The 21,133-nt window shown below is 35.0% G+C and overlaps 1 protein-coding gene across 5 annotated transcripts in view; it reads left to right on the forward strand.

The window, feature by feature from the left end:
• CSMD3 (CUB and Sushi multiple domains 3) overlaps window positions 1–21,133 on the forward strand; it is a 1,245,805-nt gene that overhangs the window by 439,786 nt on the left and 784,886 nt on the right. For all 5 annotated transcript variants that reach the window (XM_082720053.1, XM_082720054.1, XM_082720055.1 and 2 more), the window contains exon 6: window positions 16,743–16,855. In XM_082720053.1, coding sequence (XP_082576179.1) covers window positions 16,743–16,855 — 113 coding nt within the window. The remainder of the gene's footprint in view (window positions 1–16,742; window positions 16,856–21,133) is intronic.

Here is a 21,133-nt window from a genome sequence, read left to right on the forward strand (position 1 = left end):
GGTGTGAGGTGATATCTCATTGTGGTTTTGATTTGTATTTCCCTGATGCCGAGTGATATGGAGAACTTTTTCATGTCTGTTGGCCATCTGGATGTCTTCTTTGCAGAAATGTCTGTTCATGTCCTCTGCCCATTTCTTGATTGGATTATTTGTTCTTTGGGCGTTGAGTTTGCTAAGTTCTTTATAGATTTTGGACACTAGTCCTTTATCTGATATGTCGTTTGCAAATATCTTCTCCCATTCTGTCAGTTGTCTTTTGGTTTTGTTGACTGTTTTCTTTGCTGTGCAAAAGCTTTTGATCTTGATGAAATCCCAATAGTTCATTTTTGCCCTTGCCTCCCTTGCCTTTGGCGATGTTCCTAGGAGGATGTTGCTGTGGCTGACATCGGAGAGGTTGCTGTCTGTGTTCTCCTCAAGGATTTTGATGGATTCCTTTCTCACATTGAGGTCTTTCATCCATTTTGAGTCTATTTTTGCGTGTGGTATAAGGAAATGGACCAATTTCATTTTTTTGCATGTGGCTGTCCAATTTCCTAACACCATTCATTGAAGAGGCTGTCTTTTTTCCATTGGACATTCTTTCCTGCTTTGTCAAAGATGAGTTGACCATAGAGTTGAGGGTCTATTTCTGGGCTCTCTATTCTGTTCCATTGATCTATGGGTCTGTTTTTGTGCCAGTACCATGCTGTCTTGATGATGACAGCTTTATAATAGAGCTTGAAGTTCAGAATTGTGATGCCACCAACTTTGGCTTTCTTTTTCAATATCCCCTTGGCGATTCAAGGTCTTTTCTGTTCCATATAAATTTTAGAATTATTTGTTCCATTTCTTTGAAAAAGATGGATGGTACTTTGATAGGAATTGCATTAAATATGAGGATTGCTTTAGATAGCATGGACATTTTCACAATATTTATTCTTCCAATTGAGGATCATGGAACATTTTTCCTTTTCTTTGTGTCTTCCTCAATTTATTTCATGAGTACTTTATAGTTTTCTGAGTATAGATTCTGTGCCTCTTTGGTTAGGTTTATTCCTAGGTATCTTATGGTTTGGGGTGCAATTTAAATGGGATTGACTCCTTAATTTCTCTTTCTTTTGTCTTGTTGTTGGTGTAGAGGAATGCAACTGATTTCTGTGCATTGATTTTATATCCTGACACTTTACTGAATTCCTGTACAAGTTCTACCAGTTTTGGAGTGGAGGCTTTTGGGGTTTCCACATATAGTATCATATCATCTGTGAAGAGTGATAATTTGACTTCTTCTTTGCTGATTTGGATGCCTTTAATTTCCTTTTGTTGTCTGATTGCTGAGGCTAGGACTTCTAGTACTATGTTGAATAGCAGTGGTGATAATGGACATCCCTGCCTCGTTCCTGACCTTAGCGGAAAAGCTTTCAGTTTTTCTCCATTGAGAATGATATTTGCGGTGGTTTTTTCATAAATGGCTATGATAATATTGAGGTATGTCCCCTCTATCCCTACACTTTGAAGAGTTTTGATCAGGAAGGGATGCTGTACTTTGTCAAATGCTTTTTCAGTATCAATTGAGAGTATCATATGGTTCTTGTTCTTTCTTTTATTGATGTGTTGTATCACATTGATTGATTTGCGGATATTGAACCAACCTTGCAGCCCTGGAATAAATCCCACTTGGTCGTGGTGAATGATCCTTTTAATGTACTGTTGAATCCTATTGGCTAGTATTTTGGTGAGAATTTTCTAATCTGTGTTCATCAAGGATATTGGTCTATAGCTTTCTTTTTTGATGGGATCCTTGTCTGGTTTTGGGATCAAGGTGATGCTGGCCTCATAAAATGAGTTTGGAAGTTTTCCTTCCATTTCTATTTTTTGGAACAGTTTCAGGAGAATAGGAATTAGTTCTTCTTTAAATGTTTGGTAGAATTCCCCAGGGAAGCCATCTGGCCCTGGGCTTTTGTTTGTTTGGAGATTTTTTAATGACTGTTTCAATCTCCTTACTGGTTATCAGTCTGTTCAGGCTTTCTATTTTTTCCTGGTTCAGTTGTGGTAGTTTATATGTTTCTAGGAATGCATCCATTTCTTCCAGATTGTCAAATTTGTTGGCGTAGAGTTGCTCATAGTATGTTCTTATAATAGTTTGTATTTCTTTGGTGTTAGTTGTGATCTCTCCTCTTTCATTCATGATTTTATTTACTTGGGTCCTTTCTCTTTTCTTTTTGATAAGTCTGGCCAGAGGCTTATCAGTTTTATTAATTCTTTCTAAGAACCAGCTCCTAGTTTCGTTGATTTGTTCTATTGTTTTTTTGGTTTCTCTTTCATTGATTTCTACTCTGATCTTTATGATTTCTCTTCTCCTGCTGGGCTTAGGGTTTCTTTCTTGTTCTTTCTCCAGCTCCTTTAGGTGTAGGGTTAGGTTGTGTACCTGAGACCTTTCTTGTTTCTTAAGAAAGGCTTGTAGCACTATATATTTTCCTCTCAGGACTGCCTTTGTTGTGTCCCACAGATTTTGAATCGTTGTATTTTCATTATCATTTGTTTCCATGATTTTTTTCAATTCATATTTAATTTCCTGGTTGACCCATTCATTTTTTAGAAGGATGCTGTTTAGTCTCCATGTATTTGGGTTCTTTCCAAACTTCCTCTTATGATTAAGTTCTAGCTTCAGAGCATTGTGGTCTGAAAATATGCAGGGAATGATCCCAATCTTTTGATACCAGTTGAGTCCTGATTTATGACCCAGGATGTGATCTATTCTAGAGAATATTCCATGTGCCCAGAGAAGAATGTGTATTCTGTTCCTTTGGGATAAAATGTTCTCAATATATCTGTGATGCCCATCTGGTCCAATGTGTTATTTAAGGCCTTTATTTCCTTGTTGGTCTTTTGCTTGGATGATCTGTCCATTTCAGTGAGGGGAGTGTTAAAGTCCCCTACCATTATTGCATTATTGTTGATGTGTTTCTTTGATTTTGTTATTAATTGGTTTATATAGTTGGCTGCCCCTATGTTAGGGGCATAGATATTTAAAATTGTTAGATCTTCTTGTTGGACAGACCCTTTGAGTATGATATAGTGTCCTTCCTCATCTCTTATTATAGTCTTTGGCTTAAAATCTAATTGATCTGATATAAAGAGTGCCACTCCTGCTTTCTTCTGATTTCCATTAGCATAGTAAATTCTTTTCCACCCCCTCACTTTAAATCTGGAGGTGTCTTCAGGCTTAAAATGAGTTTCTTGTAGGCAACATATAGATGGGTTTTGTTTTTTTATCCATTCTCATACCCTGTGTTTTTTGATTGGGGCATTTAGCCCATTAACATTCAGGGTAACTATTGAGAGATATGAATTTAGTGCCATTGTATTGCCTGTAAGGTGAGTGTTACTGTATATTGTCTCTGTTTCTTTCTGATCTACCACTTGTAGGCTGTCTCTTTGCTTAGAGGACCCCTTTCAATATTTCCTATAGGGCTAGTTTGGTGTTTGCAAATTCTTTCAGTTTTTGTTTGTCCTGGAAACTTTTAATCTCTCCTTCTATTTTCAATGATAGCCTAGCTGGATATAGTATTCTTGGCTGCATGTTTTTCTCGTTTAGTGCTCTGAAAATATCATGCCAGCTCTTTCTGGCCTGCCAGGTCTCTGGATAAGTCAGCTGCCAATCTAATATTTTTACCATTGTATGTTACAGACTTCTTTTCCCTGGCTGCTTTCAGGATTTTCTCTTTGTCACTAAGGCTTGTAAATTTTACTATTAGGTGACGGGGTGTGGGCCTATTCTTATTGATTTTGTGGAGCGTTCTCTGTTCCTCCTGAATTTTGATGCTTGTTCTCTTTGCCGTATTGGAGAAATTCTCCCTAATAATTCTCTCCAATATACCTACTGCTCCCCTCTCTCTTTCTTCTTCTTCTGGAATCCCAATTATTCTAATGTTGTTTCGTCTTATGGTGTCACTTATCTCTTGAATTCTTCCCTCGTGGTCCAGTAGCTGTTTGTCCCTCTTTTGCTCAGCTTCTTTATTCTCTGTCATTTGGTCTTCTATATCTCTAATTCTTTCTTCTGCCTCATTTATCCTAGCAGTGAGAACCTCCATTTTTGATTGCACCTGATTAATAGCTTTTTTGATTCAAATTGGTTAGATTTTAGTTCTTTTATTTCTCCAGAAAGGGCTTTTATATCTCCCAAGAGGGTTTCTCTAATATCTTCCATGCCTTTTTCGAGCCTGGGTAGAACCTTGAGAATTGTCATTCTGAACTCTAGATCTGACATATTACCAATGTCTGTATTGATTAGGGCCCTAGCCTTCAGTACTGCCTCTTGTTCTTTTTTTTGTGGTGAATTTTTCTGCCATGTCATTTTGTCCAGATAAGAGTATATGAAGGAGCAAGTAAAATACTAAAAGGGTGGCAACAACCCCCAGAAAATATGCTTTAACCAAATCAGAAGAGATCCCAAATCATGAGGGGGGAGAAAGGGGATAAAAAGTAGTTCAGAAAGAAAATGAAAAAAAAAAAAAAAAGAATTAAAAAAAGAAAATGAATAAAGAAAAGTATAAAAAATAAAAAATATATATATTAGATACACTAGTAAAAAATGATAAAAAAGAAAAGGGTAAAGGTTTAAAAAAATTTAGCATAAGAAAAGAAAAAAAATGAAAAAAAAATTAAATTAACTGCAAGACTAAAAAATCAAAGGGAGAAAGCCATGAGTTCCATGCTTTGCTTTCTCCTCCTCTGGAATTCTGCTGCTCTCCTTGGTATTGTAACCACAGTCCTTGGTAGATGAACTTGGTCTTGGCTGGATTTCTTGTTGATCTTCTGGGGGAGGGGCCTGTTGTAGCGATTCTCAAGTGTCTTTGCCCCAGGCGGAATTGCACCGCCCTTACCAGGGGCCGGGCTGAGTAATCAGCTCTGGTTTGCTTTCAGGAGCTTTTGTTCCCTGAACACTTTCTGTAGAGTTCTGGAGGACAGGAATACAAATGGCAGCCTCCTGGTCTCCGGCCTGGAGGAGCCGAGAGCCCGGGGACCCACTCCTCAGTGTGCCATCAGAGAACAGCGCCCAGTCACTTCCATCTTCCTGACCTTCGGCCGCGCTCTGAGCTCACCGAGCCTGTGACTGGTTCAAGGTAACCCCAAGCTCTGAGCTTACTGTCGGCTCTGTCTCTGTAGCTGGCTTCCCCCTTCCAATACCCGCAAGCTCTGTGACACTCAGACATCCCTGATCCTTCTGTGACCCTGCGGGACCTGAGGCCATGCTGACCCCGCGTGGGCTTCACCCCGGTTTATCCTCTGGAGCGATGTCCCTCAGTAGAACAGACTTTTAAAAGTCCCGAGTTTGTGCTCTGTTGCTCCACTGCTTGCCGGGAGCCGGCCCTTCCCCCCGGGGTCTATCTTCCTGTCGCTTTGGATTCACTTCTCTGCCAGTCCTACCTTTCAGAAAGTGGTTGTTTCTCTGTTTCTAGAGTTGCTGTTCTTCTTCTCTTCGATCTGCTGATGGATTTGCAGGTGTTTGCAATCTTCAGATAAGCTATTAGCTGATCTCCTGCTAGCTGAAGTAGTCTCAGCCTGCTACTTCTCCGCCATCTTGACCGAGAGTTAACTTTTTAAATAAATAAAAGAAATTCTGTATTAAAACTTCACAAAAAAATACAGGAGTGAGAGATATGGTTATAAAACAACAATTCAGTATCTTTTTTTACTGTGGTACCATCCCTCATCCCCAAAGGCAGTTTTTGTTGCTAATATTTATTAGAAGACACTATGAGAAATGTTATAATTATTTAACTTGATAGGCATCTGTTCATCATCTATAAATTAAAATATGCTTATAGGTTCAGGGATAAATCCAATGTCATTCCTCCTTCTAACTCTGTATCTATATAACATGTACAATATAATCACATGAATGTTGTGAGAAGTGCCTAAGAAGTGAGCCTGGTGGTAGGTATTACGGAGGGCACATATTGCATGGAGCACTGGATGTGGTGCATAAACAATGAATGCTGGAACACTGAAAAGAAATAAAATTTTAAAAAAGTACTAAAAGAGGGCACATGCACAAACAGCTTATATTCATGTATTTCTTGATAAATAGCATCAGTGTACATCTGCTATTCATCAATCATTGTGTTCAGCACCAGGAGCTTAATAGCCTACCTTCAAAAGAAATGTAAAATAGTAGTGAGGATGGAAAACTTACTACTATACAAAATAATAATGATATGCTAAGATTATGCAGAGGAGATTCGGTATTTATCGCAATCTTGAAACTTTAAGACTTGGCTTCACTGTGAATGATGAAGTAAGCAAATGAAAGTAAAAAAATAGAGAGAGACATTTTAGCCTTAAAGAGAAGTTCATGAAAAGTTCTTGAGTTAAGATGAAAGGATGAATTTTAGGAAATTTTTATAGGTCAAAGTAAGACAATTGGTCTCACACAATCTTGGACAACAGAGGAATCCAGAGAAAAGAAGTGGGTCAAAAGAAGTAAAAGAAAAAAGGGGAAATAAGGGAGAGAGAGCAGGAAAGAGAAAGAAGTAAAATTGGAGGGTGCAGTAGAAGTAGGTGGGGAGAGTGAGTTTTTTGATGATTAGAATAATTATGGGTATGAGGTCTGACTGTGCCTGAGGGTACTAAAGATGAGGAAAGACAGGTCATTAGATTTGAATGATTTTAGGGCATTGGAAAGATTAAAAAAAAAAAAAAGATTATAAAGCCCAAACAGGACACCTGTTGTTGCAAGTGCTCACTTTCAGAGAGTTGAGAACCAAAGGTCAGAGGATAACAGCAGTAAGTATCTGACAAGAGAGTTATAAACCAAAGACATAGGCTCAAAATAGATTTCAACACACTTCTGAAAACTGGTGAAGATCTGTGATTTTCTCAGATTTCCTATGCTTAACTGATTAAATATTTTGTGCTGCTTACAGTTACATTCTCTGAGGCACTATCCACAATAAAAAAGGTTGCATCTGATTTTAAATATAAGTTTATTAAAATGAATAAGTAAATATCAGTTCATGATTAGTTACTTATTTCTGCAGGAGATTAAAAAATAAAAAAATTTTTAAAGTGTAATATTGGCAAGTTACACTGTATTATTATATTTCTGCACTAAATATGTAATGAAATTTGATATCATTATTAAATTACTATGTCGATTCTAATTTATTAATTACTCAAAAGACACATTTTGGATTCTTCTTGGATACATATCGTAATAGTAAGCTATAAATTTGTGACATTTAATCATTATCATATTTTTCTTTGATTTAATTCTCCTAAAATCCAGGTTAGTAATTTAAAATTTAATCATGTGTATGGCTGTTTTGAGTGTAAAATGGAAAATACATTAGAACAAGTGAAACCTCATTTCCAGACATTTTTTTTCTTTTTTCTCACCATAACATACCATCCCCAATGACTATCACTCAGCCACCCTATCCCTCCCACCCCCTCCACTCTGACAACCCTTAGTTTGTTTCCTGAGATTAAGAGTCTCATATGGTTTGTCTCTCTCTCTCTTGTTTCATCTTATTTCATTTTTCCTCCCTTCCCCTAAGATCCTTTGCCTTGTTTCTCAAATTCCTCATATCAGTGAGATCATCTGATAATTGGCTTTCTCTGACTTATTTCACTTATCATAATACCCTATAATTCCATCCACATCATTGCAAATGACAAGATTTCCCTTTTTTGGTGGCTGCATAGTATTCTATTGTAAATATATACCACAAATTCTTCATCCATTTATGTACATCTCTTGATGTACATCTAGGATCTTTGCATATTTTGGCTATTATGGATATTGCTGATATTAACATTCAGGTGCACATGCCCTTCAGGTCACTATATTTGTATCTTTAGGGAAATTATCCAGTAGTGCAGTTGTTGGGTCATGGGGTAGCTCTATTTTCAACTTTTTGAGGAACCTCCATGCTGTTTTCCAGAGTGGGTGCACCAGCTTGCATTCCCACCAACAGTGTAGGAGGGTTACTCTTTTTCTGCATCCTTGCCACCATCTGCCATTTCCTAACTTGTTAATGTTAGCCATTCTAACTGGTGTGAGGCAGTATCTCACTCTGGTTTTGATTTGTATTTCCCTGATGGTGAGTGACATGGAGCACTTTTTCATGTGTCTTCTGGCCAGCTGGATGTCTTCTTTGCAGAAATGTCTGTTTATGTCTTCTGCCCATTTCTTGATTGGATTATTTGTTCTGTGGGTGTTGAGTCTGATAAGTTCTTTATAGATTTGGGATACTAGCCCTTTATCTGATATGTCACTTGCGAATATCTTCTCCCATTCTGACAGTTGACTTTTTCCTTTACTGTGCAAAAGCTTTTGATATAGATGAGGTCCCAATAGTCATTTTTGGCCTTGCTTCCCCTTGTCTTTGGTGATGTTTTAAGAAGTTGCTGTGGCTGAGGTTGAAGAGGTTGCTGCCTGTGTTCTCCTCAATGATTTTGATGGATTCCTGTCTCACATTGAGGTCTTTCATCCATTTTGAGTCTATTTTTGTGTGTAGTGTAAGGGAATGATCAAGTTTTATTCTTCTGCATGTGGCTGTCCAATTTTCCCAACACCATTTGTTCGAGAAACTTTCTTTTTCCCATTGGACATTCTTTCCTGCTTTGCCAAGGATTAGTTGACCATAGAGTTGAAGGACTATTTCTGGACTCTCTATTTTGTTCCACTGATCTATGTGTCTGTTTTTGTGCCAGTACCATACTGTCTTGATGATGACAGCTTTATAATAGAGCTTGTTGTCTGGAATTGTGATGCCAACAACTCTGGCTTTCTTTTTCAACATTCTTCTGGCTATTTGGGATATTTTCTGGTTCCATATAAATTTTAGGATTATTGATTCCATTTCTTTGGAAAAAAACATATGGTATTTTGATAGGGATTGCACTAATTTGTAGATTGCTTTAGATAGCATAGACATTTTCACAATATTTGTTCTAATCCATGAGCATGGAATGTTTTTTCATTTCTTTGTGTCTCCCTCAATTTCTTTCATGAATACTCTCTAGTTTTCTGAGTATAGATTCTTTGATACTTTGTTTAGATTTATTCCTAGGTATTTTATGGTTTGGGGTGCAATTGTAAATGGGATCAATTCCTTAATTTCTCTTTCTTCTGTCTTGCTGTTGATATATAGAAATGCAACTGATTTCTGTGCATTGGTTTTTTATCCTGACACTACTGAATTCATGTATGAGTTCTAGCAATTTTGGAGTAAAGTCTTTTGGGTTTCCCACATAAAGTATCATATCATCTGCAAAGAGTGAGAGTTTGACTTCTTTCCAATTCTGATGCCTTTTGTTTCTTTTTCTTGTCTGTTCGCTGAGGCTAGGACCTCTAGTACCATATTGAATAGCAGTGGTGATAGAGGACATCCTGTTAGAGGACATTCTTGCCCTTAGGGGAAAAGCTCTCAGTTGTTTCCGCTTAAAATGATATTCATTGTGGGTTTTTCATAGATGGCTTTGATGATAATGAGGTATGTATTGTCTATGCCTACACTGTGAAGAGTTTTGATCAAGAAAGAATGCTGTGCTTTGTCAAATGCTTTTTCAGCATCTATTGAGAGTATCATATGGTTCTTGTTCTTTCTTTTATTAATGTATTATATCACATTGATTGATTTGTGATATTGAGCCAACTTTGCAGCCCAGGAATAAATTCTGTTAGCTCATGGTGAATAACTCATTCACTGTACTGTTGGAGCTTATTGGCTTATTTTGGTGAGAATTTTTGCATCTGTTTTTCAGGCATATTGGTCTATAATCCTCCTTGGTCTTTGGTCTTTGTCTGGTTTGGGGATCAAGGTAATGCTGTCCTCATAAAACAAGTTTGGAAGTTTTCCTTCCATTTCAATTTTTTGGAACAGTTTCAGGAGAATAGGTATTAATTCTACTTTAAATGTTTAGTAGAATTCCCCTGGGAAGTCATCTGATCCTGGCTCTTGTTTGTTGGGAGATTTTTGATGACTGCTTCAATCTCCTTACTGGTTATGGGTCTGTTCAGGTTTTCTATTTCTTCCTGGTTCTGTTTTGGTAGTTTATTTGTCCCGAGGAATACATCAATTTCTTCCTACTTATCTAATTTGCTGGGGTATAGTTGCTCATAATATGTTCTTATACTTGTTTGTATTTCTTTGGTGTTGGTTGTGATATCTCCTCTTTCATTTATGATTTTATTAATTTGGGTCCTTCCTCTTTTCTTTTTGATAATTCTGGCCAGGGGTTTATCAATCTTATTAATTCTTTCAAAGAACCAGCTCTTAGTTTCATTGATCTGTTCTATTGTTATTATGGTTTCTATTTCATTGCTTTATGCTCTGATTTTTATGATTCTTTTCTCTTGCTGGGTTTAGACTTTCTTTGCTGTTCTTCAGCTCCTTGAGATGTAGGGTTAAGTTGTGTGTTTGCAATCTTTCTTGTTTCCTGAGCAAGACTTGCATTGCTATTTACTTTCCTCTCCGGAAGGCCTTTACTGTGTTCCAAAGATTTTGAACAGCTGTGTTTTCATTTTCATTTGTTTCCATGAATTTTTTCCATTCTTCTTTAATTTCACGGTTGACCCATTCATTCTTTAGTAAGATGCTTTTCAGCCTCCATATTTTTTAGTTCTTTCCAACATTCCTCTTATGATTGAGTTCTAGTGTTGTGGTCCAAAAATATGCTAGGAATGACCCTAATCTTTTACCAGCTGAGACCTGATTTTTGACCCAGGATGTGATCTATTTTAGACAATGTTCATGTACACTAGAGAAGAAAGTTCATTCTGTTGCTTTATGAAGGAATGTTCTGTATGTATTCGTGATATGCATTTGGTCCAGTGTGTCATTTAAAGCTGTTGATCTTTTTCTTAAATGATCTGTCCATTTCTTTGAGGGGGGTGTTAAAGTCCCCTACTATTATTGTATTATTTTGATGTGTTTCTTTTATTTTGTTATTGGTTTATATAATTGGTTACTCCCATATTAGGGGCATAGATATTTAAAAGTGTTAGTTCTTGTTGGACAGATCCTTTTAGTATGGTATACTGTCCTTTCTCATATTTATTATAGGCTTTGGCCTAAAATCCAATTTATCTGATATATGGGTTGTTACACCAGTTTTCTTCTGATGTCCACTAGCATGGTAAATTGTTTTTCACCCCCTCACTTTAAATCTGCAGGTGTCTATGAGTCCAAAATGACTTTCTTGCAGATAGCATATCAATGGGTCTTGGTTTGTTATCCATTATGATAATTTGTGTCTTTTTATTGGGGGCATTTAGCCCATTTACATTCAGGGTAACTATTGAAAGATATTAATTTAGTGCCCTTGTATTGCCTCTAAGGTGACTGTTACTCCATATTGTCTCTTTTCCTTTATGTCCTGTGTAACTTTTAGGCTCTCTCTTTGCTTAGAGGACCCCTTTCAATATTTCCATAGGGCTGGTTTGGTGTTTGTAAATTCTTTTATTTTTGTTTGTCCTGGAAGTTTTCTAGGTCTCCTTCTATTTTCAATGATAGTTTAGCTGGATATAGTATTCTTGGCTGCACATTTTTTTTCATTTGGTGCTCTGAATATATCATGCCAGTACTTTCTGAACTGCTAGGTCTCTTTGGATAGGTCTGCTGCCAATCCAATATTTCTACCATTGTGTGTTATAGACCTCTTGTCTGGGGCTGCTTTCAGGATTTTCTCTTTGTCACTGAGAAGTTGTAAGTTTTACTATGAGATGATGGGTTGTTGACCTATTTTAATTGATTTTGAGGGGGTTTCTCTGTGCCTCCTGGATTTTGATGCTTGTTCCCTTTGCCAAGTTAGGGAAATTTTCTACTACAATTTGCTCCAATTACTTTCTGATGCCTTGTCTTCTTCTGGGATCCCAATTATTCTAATATTGTTTCATCTTATGGTATCACTTATCTCTTGAATTAACCCCTTGTGGTCCAGTAGTTGTGTATCTTTCTTTTTCTCAGCTTCTTTCTTCTCCATCATTTTATCTTCTATAACACTAATTCTCTTCTTCCTCATTTATCCTAGCAGTATAAGCTTCCATTTTTACTGCACCTCATTAATAGCTCTTTTGATTTCAACTTGGTTAGATTTTAGTTTTCTTTTATTTCTCCAGAAAGGGCTTCTCTAGTATCTTTTATGCTATTCTCAAGCCCAGATAGCACGTTTATAATCTTCATTCTGAACTCCAGTTCTGACATCTTAGTAATGTGTGTATTGATTAGGTTCCTAGCCTTGTTCTTGCCTTTGAGGTGAGTTTTTCTGCCTTTTCATTTTAACCAGATAATAATTAATAAATTAGAGAACAAAATACTAAAAGGGTATCAATGACCCCAGAAAAATATGCACTGATCAAATCAAAAGAGTTCTGAAACTGGGGATGTGTGTGTGTGTGTGTGTGTGTGTGTGTATTTCTGTATTTTGGTCTGTTAGAGGAAACTGCCTCCCAAAGTTTTAAAGAAAGAAAAGCATATATTTATATACAAAAATAAGGGTAAACACAATGAAGGGATGGAATATGACTGTAAGATGAAATTATAAAATATTCTAAAAAAAGAATAAGGTAAGGAGCTGGTTGAAAAAAAAGAGAAAAAAAATGTAAGATTGTGATCAGTCTGGAGACAAGAACAAAACCATATTTTAGATTTAGGGCATATTTTGATCTGTTAGAAGAAACTATATCCCAAAATTTTAAAGAAAAACTTTTATCTATACAAAAAATAAGGTTATATACAATGAAAGGATGTAATATGACTATAATAATGAAAATTTAAAAAAGTAAAAAGTATTGATAGGATAAAATAGTTTAAAAGGTTAAAATAGGAAAGAGGAAAAGTTTTAAAAAATAGAATAAGATAAAAACAACATTAAAAAAAATTAACTTTGAAAGACTAAAGAATCGTGGGATAAAAGCCATGAATTCTATGTGCTATATTTTCCTAGCCCTGGTGTTTTGCAGTTCTCATTGATCACTAAACTTGTTTTTCTGCTGGATGTTCTCTCCAATATTCTGGAGGAAGGTCCTGTTGCAGTTATTCTTAAATGTCTGATCAAAGTGGAATTTCACCACTCTTGCCAGGGTTCAGGCTAAGTAATCTGCTCACATTTGCTCTTGGTGCCTTTTGTTCCCTGAGCACTTTCTGTAGAGCTTTGGAGGTTAGAATGAAAATGGCGGCCTCCAAATCTCCAACCCAGAGGAGCCGAGAGCTCAGGGCCCTAGTCCTCAGTGCAGCTTCAGAGATAAGCAGTCAGTCACTCCTTTCTCTCTGGCCAGTAGCTGTGTTCCATGCTCCCCCATCCTCTTAGCAAGTGTTTCTATCTCTGGCACATGGCCCCATTTGGAGTCTTTAATCCTAGCAGATTCCTGTGGCACATTCCCCACCATTCCTCCCAGTGGAGGAAGGGGTAGGTCTCCTTATATCTCCCACTTGTGGGATCTCTGCTTGAAAAGTAATGGCCTGAATGTGCCTTGGATCATGGTTTAAGGTAACCCTGAACATAGAGCTCACTTCTCAGTTCCATCTCTACAGCCAGCTTCCCCACTCTGATACCTAAGAACTCTGCTGCACTCAGGCACTCCTGGTCTTTCTGTGACCCCATAGGTCCCGAGACTACACTGTCCTTGCTAGGTCTCATCTTCCTGCTTAGACTCTGGAGCAATAGTCCTCAGTGGAACAGACTTCTAAAAGTTCTGACTTTGTGCTCCACAGGAGCCAGCCCCTCCCTTTGCAATCTCTATTCCCATGTATCATCTCAAATTCACTTCTCTGCACATTTTACCTTAGAAAATGTGGTCACTTTTCTGTTCATAAAATTGCTACTATTCTTCTCTTCAATCTCCTGTTGAGTTGATAGGTCTTCAGAATGGTTTGATAACTATCTAGTTGAATTCCTGGGAACAGGCAAAATTTAAGTCTGCCAGTCTATCATCTTGCTCCTCCTCCTCTAGACATTCTTTATCATATTACTTTTTAATGTTTTTGTACATCTCTTGCCACCATCTGAAATTATCTTGGGTTATCTTTGTGACTTTCTTTATTTTCACTTTGCAAGATTGTGGATCTTCTTTGTAGTATTTACTACTGTATTTCCAACCCTTAGTGTCATTGTTTGTTATATAATCAGTGCTCAGTAAATAATTGTTGAATACACTAAATCTCTTTGTTATCCAGAAGACTTTGTACTAGAATGAACCCCTATATACTTACCTTCAAATGACCATAGTGAGATAAGGATAACAATGATTTATATTTAGGAAATATCTCCTTTAGTACTTAATAAATTATCTGAGTTAATTTAATGGAATCATTGTAGGTAGAATTTATGCTCAATCCTCCATTTTCTAGATGTCCTGATAGCATATGAAATATGGTACAGAAATATTTATATGCATTTCCCAGATTACTCCATAAGATATAGACAAAGCCATATTGTATAAATTATTGTTAATAATATGCAGTACTAGGAGACTATCATTGGGAAGGAGAGATACTGTGATACACTTGCTTTCTGGTTCAGTGATTTGGCTTACCTATAGTTCTGCTTCATAAACTGAAACATTGAAGCTGTCAGAAATATCTTCTTATATGCACCCCTGTTAAATTGTCATTATTTCCTCCATCTCATGTGCATTGTGCTTCTAGCTACTGTAGCTCTAATGTATTCAGTTCCACCTTTTTCAATTCCTAAAGGTGAATTCAGGTTGCAAACTATAGTTCCATGGTAGCTATTAGTTGCCTTTTCTACCCTCTGTTGCTGAAATTATCTTTGATATCCCTAGGAAAGATGGGAAGTTTATCCATTTTATTGTCTGTTTCATCTTCTTTCCTCTCTTGTTGATGTCCTTGTTGAGTTCTTTCTCATTTATTGGATCTTCTAAGGACTTCTCTCCAAACTCTGTACTTTAATGTATTACAACCATCCATGTATTATAGTCTCATTATACTTAGAAATGTGTGCAGACTGTCTAAAATAATTTAAGCTTTCCCTAGTGGATATTTATGGGCATGAAATTGAGGAAGTGAAGAAAACCAAATTGTAAATCAAATCCTGGCATGGAATATGCTAGTCTATTGAAAATATAATTGTATCAAATCTAAATACTTTCTCTTTGAAATTGCTTTTCAAACCAAACCAACCAACAAGCAAGCAAAGGAAAACAAAACCTGGATGGTTTTGAAAGTAATGAAGTAAAAATTTTAAACTTCAGTGTTAACGTTAAAATCATATACATATCTTTATTTGCTAAGTTCAGATATGAACAAAGCAGGCAGTTGCAACAATAAATAGAGTCACCTCTATGAAAAGAGAGCGAAAATAGGACATTAATAGAGAAAAGTTTGAGAAAATGCATTCCAAAGCAGAGCGAGGGATAAGAACCTATCTTGTTCATGTTAGAATCATGAACATTAAATCACACAATTATATTGCCAAGACCATTCTATTCACCTGTGCATATCCCTTTGCCCACAATGATACAGTAGAGGTGAATTCATATTTCTATACCATGACAGATAGCCATCAATGGAAAATGATGGCTAATTCCCAAATATTGTGGGAAAGTAGGTTTTGGGAGAAATAAGGGAACAGTTTGGATAAAGGGTTCTTACATCACCATGTCTACATCTCAACACTGAATAATGTTTACAGCATCTATTCCAATCTCCTCATATGGGTACCCTAGAGTGACTGCCTGCAAAGCACTAAGAGTTGTAATCACCACCCCCAACATACACACACACACACACACACACCAGCTATTTTGCTGTGTGTTAAAGAAAAGCAAAAGCTTTGAAGAATAGTAAGGATACACCATATACTGGTTATTAGGAAACCTTAATGAAGAACTCTCCTTCACTAAAATAATAATAGTAATAGTCTAGTATTAGTATAGTAATAGTCTAGCTTTTGAGAATATTTTACTTTGACTTTATAGCACACACCTAGGATTTAAATGTGTAAGTATGTGGGTGTAATATTCCTTTGTTGAATGAAATTAGAGAAACTGCTTCCCTGGAAGTCTTCAAAGGACATACAGCAGGAGTGTTACTTCATCTCTTAACCATGACCAGTATCTGGGGCATAGTTCCAAAACTTTTACTCTAGGTATCTTGCTTTAAGGAGACTATGAATTGGTCCCTTGTGACTAAATATATGGAGAATAATGATACATCCAAAATACAATCGTTTTCTGTCTGTCACTTGGGGCAGCCCTCCAGTGCATTATAGAAGTACATATTATGAAACATAATTACAAAAATTTGTAGTATTAGAAATCACATTAAAAGAGTGGTTGCCCTATGAAAAGAAATTGGGAAATTTGCCATAGAATATGAAATATAGAAAATACATTAGGTGATAACAGTATATCAATTGCTTTGAAGTCTTTCTATTTTCTAACTATACTTTATCAACATATATTTGAGGAGCATAAAGATCAGCACCATTAGCTCAGCCTCCTTTATGCTTATTATTATCTAGGCAATAAATTGGGCTGAATAAAAAATTATTTCCAGTTCACAGTTTATTTTATTAATATATGAATCTGATTAAAAAGCACATTTGGAGTTGCAGCATTCTATCATTGACTTTCCTATGCATAGAATAACTAATTTATTTGTATTTAAAAATTAACAATGTAATGTCATGAATATTATACACAGGTAGACATTTCTCTGGGTCCCAATTCAGTGAAAAAATGTACTGGTGAAAAATTTTTAAAAATTTTTTTGTTGTTGTCTTTTGTAATTCAGGTTATCTGGAATGAATATACCACCACCAATTATCAGCAACAAAAACTGGCTCAGACTGCATTTTGTTACAGACAGCAATCACCGATATCGTGGATTTAGTGCTCCCTATCAAGGTATGTTTAATGAATTCCTCTGTCTCTTTTGATATGTGAAATGATCTTGGTATATACAGCCAGATTTTGCAATAGAAGCAAGATACCTTTTGCATTAATGAATAGTAATTTGAATAAGCAAAAATAGTCATTCTCTTGCTGAGGTAATAATGTGATAACTAATTACAGTAGAAAAGTTAGTTGGTTTTTATAACACCATGTTCAAAACAGAGAATATTATGACCTCTGAAAGATAATATGTGACAGATGTCATGTTTACTTTAATAAAGTGCTTCAGCCAATAGGCATGCTTCCTAAAGCTGTACCACAAAACACTGCAGAAAACCTTAGTTGTAAATAGGCTATCAATTGAAATCCATTTTCCTATACAGTGTGTTTGCTATTGCTAGTTTAATTAACCTTGTTAGGATTATGATCCACTATTTTTATTAAGAGGCATAATTTTGAATAAGAGGGATATAGTATTTGATGTATTAACTTGAAAAATCTCTTTATTTAGAACAAGATTATTATGAAGATGGAGTGTTAATGAAAATGTAGCTTCTACAATATTTATTAACATTATGTGGGTTTAGTGTACTTTATCCTCAGACTACTTATGTAAATAATTCATTTCATTCTCAGTAGTGTATCAGCTCCTGTTAAGGGAATCGTGAGCACTGCCATAGTTACATTTTTCCATTTATCTGTTTTTCTTTTTTTATTTAATGCTTTCTGTTTTAGTAGTCTTAAGTCTTAGGCACTATACAAATTTAATATGGTGAGTTTAGGCAGCTTATAATTAATACCTAAAATGTTATTAGGCCACATACTGTTTTCTGGAATACAAATTTCAACAATTAATTTATACTTTGAAGACCAGTAACCTATCTATAGATGTCCTTTCAATGAGATTTCTGACAATAATAGTAACAGATTAATGTGATTGGTATTTTGACATTTATAATAATGTACTGGGTATTATTGTAATAAAAATCTCTAAAATAATAACTTAAAACTAAAGATTTTGAACAAAATCCACTGTAGAAAAATCTATAATTTCTACTGCTAATGTAGTTAATTTGAGTGGAAGCATGAATGAAAATATGCTCTTAAATCCTTTCTCATAACAGAATATATTACTCATCATAAAATACTATATTTTAAAATTGAAATTTAAATATGCATAGAAAATTACTTTTATATATTTTATTAAAAATAGCTGTCCAGAGCATAGTAACTTGAATCTTACCAGTTTCAGCCAGTGTCACTTTTAAATTGGAAATAATATTTTTTTGAATTTCCAATTTCAATATCTAAAACTTTTTTGTACTTCAGGAATCAGAGGACTCTTTTTCTATAAAAAATCTTGCAGAGCTTCTTTACCTCTCTGGGTTGACCCCTTCCTTTTGGAGTTTTCTAGCGGCATGATTTTATATCTCTAATTCTCCTCTTCAATGGGTTAAAGCAGATGGCATGGCAGAAATTCAAAAGACTATCATCTTTGACTCATGTGGTGATCTTTTCTACTAGATTCATGGCATCTTTCAGTGAGATGTCTTTCTTCCTTATCTGAATAGAAAAAAAGTATTTTATATTTAAATGTGGAGGGAAAAAAATGATCTATCTCAAAAATAAAATGATACTTCATTTGCTTTATGTAGTATGGTTTCATGAAACTGGTATCTTTAGATAGGGCTGTTTTGCATCATAAGGCAATAGTGCTAAGCTTCCAGTAGATTTGTGTATGTAATTATTATTTTCAGTATTCTACTTGCTGATCTTAAATTGACTTTTATAGTGCCTTCAGGTTCAATTTGATTTTCTAGCATTGCCTATCTGGTTTCAGGAGTGAAAAAGAGCCTAACAATGAATTCACTGCAATAAAATAGAAAGAAAGTATTTTATGGGAGATGCATTTTTTTCTATTTTCTTCAGCAAAAGGAGTTCAAAGATGATAATTTTTGGTGTAATCTATATATAGAGGAAATAAAGTGGCCTATAAAAATGGAAGCTATGATTTTATAACATGATCAAGAAAAAGTTTTATTATATAAAAATCCACCTTTGCATGTATCCTTTTAAAACTTTTGTCATTTAGGCCTGATTTTTCTAATACATTATGTCCAAACAGTATTTTACCTAGACAACATAAATTCATTTGGAGAAGTATTTCTTGAAACTATAAACAAATTTAGGTAAATAAATAAATAAATAAATACCCAAGAAGCTAACTTAAGTAGCTTAAAATTCATATTTTGACAATCTGAAAGACATGCCTTAGCATGAAATGCTAATCTTCCTGTTTTACATTGTTCTATGCTCCCATTTAATATCACTGGTACCTTAATTAAAGACAATGAAAGAGAACAAAAATTATGGAGAACCAGGTCTCCATGTAATATAGCTTCTTAATAACTCACAAACTTATTGAGTACCCAGTGATTATTACTGAATTATCTATTATTTTGAAATTATTTCATATTTTAATGAAGCTCTAGGTTTCCAAAGACTGAATAGTTTCTCCATAGCGTATTTGTTTAACCTGTGTTTTTTATAAAAAACAAAACTAACAAAACAGAACAAAAAAGAAAACTTTGAAAATTAACTGCAAACTTACTAAGCTGCCTGATTAGCTATGTTTTATAGTGTGTCCCATCATGGATAGAGTAGGCACATAGACACATTAACATGCTTTCCTTACTAGTGCATCCTTTAAATTGTTAGAAGTTAGCTTCCTTGTTGGTTAAGATATAATTTCAATAGGGTTAAGTAGAGGTAGTGGAGAACACACTAACAAATGTTGTTTTTACTCAAAAATGCTCAGAAAAGTCTTGATTTAAATAAATTGCCTTTGATATGCAAATTGCTTCCCCCTCCCTAGATCCCACACTGAATATGTCCACTTCTACCTAAAATAAAACTCTTTTTTCCCCCAGAGTTTATTTATATTGAAAATCCCTTCTTTGAAAATGCTATTATTATCTCTACTATGTTTCACAATTTTTTTCTCTTTAATTTGCAACTCTTGCCCAAAGAAACTTATTTCAATATCATTAGTCTTTGCTTTTAAAATTCTTCTTGCATTCAAGTTTCATTAAATATCTTCTAATGAGAACTTGAATTGTTCTATGTCACACATAAGTGGTGTAATTTTTCTTATCTGTCGTATTTGGAAGTTTTCATATTTATTTATTGAAACCTTCATAACATTGTCGTTTAATTTTTATTATAAACCTAGAATATATTATTTTCCATTTTTATGAATATTTAATCATGTGTTCTTAATTTCTAAATTGGAAAGAGATTTTCAGATGACAATTGTCCAATACATAAAGCCTTACCTCTAGATCATGTTTATTTAAAAGTATTATGTTTTTACCCATCAGTGTCCATTATTCAACTATAAAATATTATTACATTTTTAATTTTAAGTTATTCAACATTTTACATCTTTTTAATGCACAAAGATACTGTATCAATATCAATATTGTCTTTGGTATATAAGTTTAGGAAGTACAGCATATAATTAATTTCAGTTATCCAAATATATGAATATTTCTATATTACAGATAATGTTTAGTAAATTTTTCCACATTTTATCACATTTTAATTTTCCCTTTCCTCCTATAACCTTGTTTATGTGATTCTTCTTATGTAGGTCAACATTTTATAGATACTTACTTTCAATTTAACAAAGATACATCAATAGTAAATACAGTGCATTTTAAAGTGAGAAGGGAATATACTTTATATTACATAGTTTCTCAAAGAGGTTGTCATCCTTCTTGGGATCAGCTGTGTGTCTTTTTGGTGAGAAAAACATATTTAATGAATGAAAATTTCAAATTATATTGAAAATGCACTGCCGTAAACCTCAGTTAGAGAACGGTGACATTTTAGACGCACATAATTTAAGTGAAAAAAAACTTTGGAGAAGTATCTCTTTCTTAGATTTGGAAATTTTTTGACATAAACGTGAGTGCAGAGTTACTAAACAAAGATAAATAAGATTTTCAGGGGTCCAGGGTAGTCTATAAGGGAAAACTAAGAATTGGGAGTCTGCGAGGTTACTAATTGTTATCTGAGTTGTTTGAGCCTTGGTTTCTTCATCAGTGGGGGGAAAAATAGTCACAGTTGCTAGGCATGTAACTATGGTGCAATCAAAAGGTATTAGAATTTCTATGAGTAGAAGTTAGACATGCAGTGAATAAAGATGCTTCAGTGGAAAGAAATAATCAACCATGGGAAATGAGTGAGAAAAACACTTTCTAACCATGAGAGAGAAATAGTTTAAAG

Source organism: Mustela nivalis (genome assembly GCF_964662115.1).
Source record: "Mustela nivalis genome assembly, chromosome: 2".
Taxonomy (NCBI): domain Eukaryota; kingdom Metazoa; phylum Chordata; class Mammalia; order Carnivora; family Mustelidae; genus Mustela; species Mustela nivalis.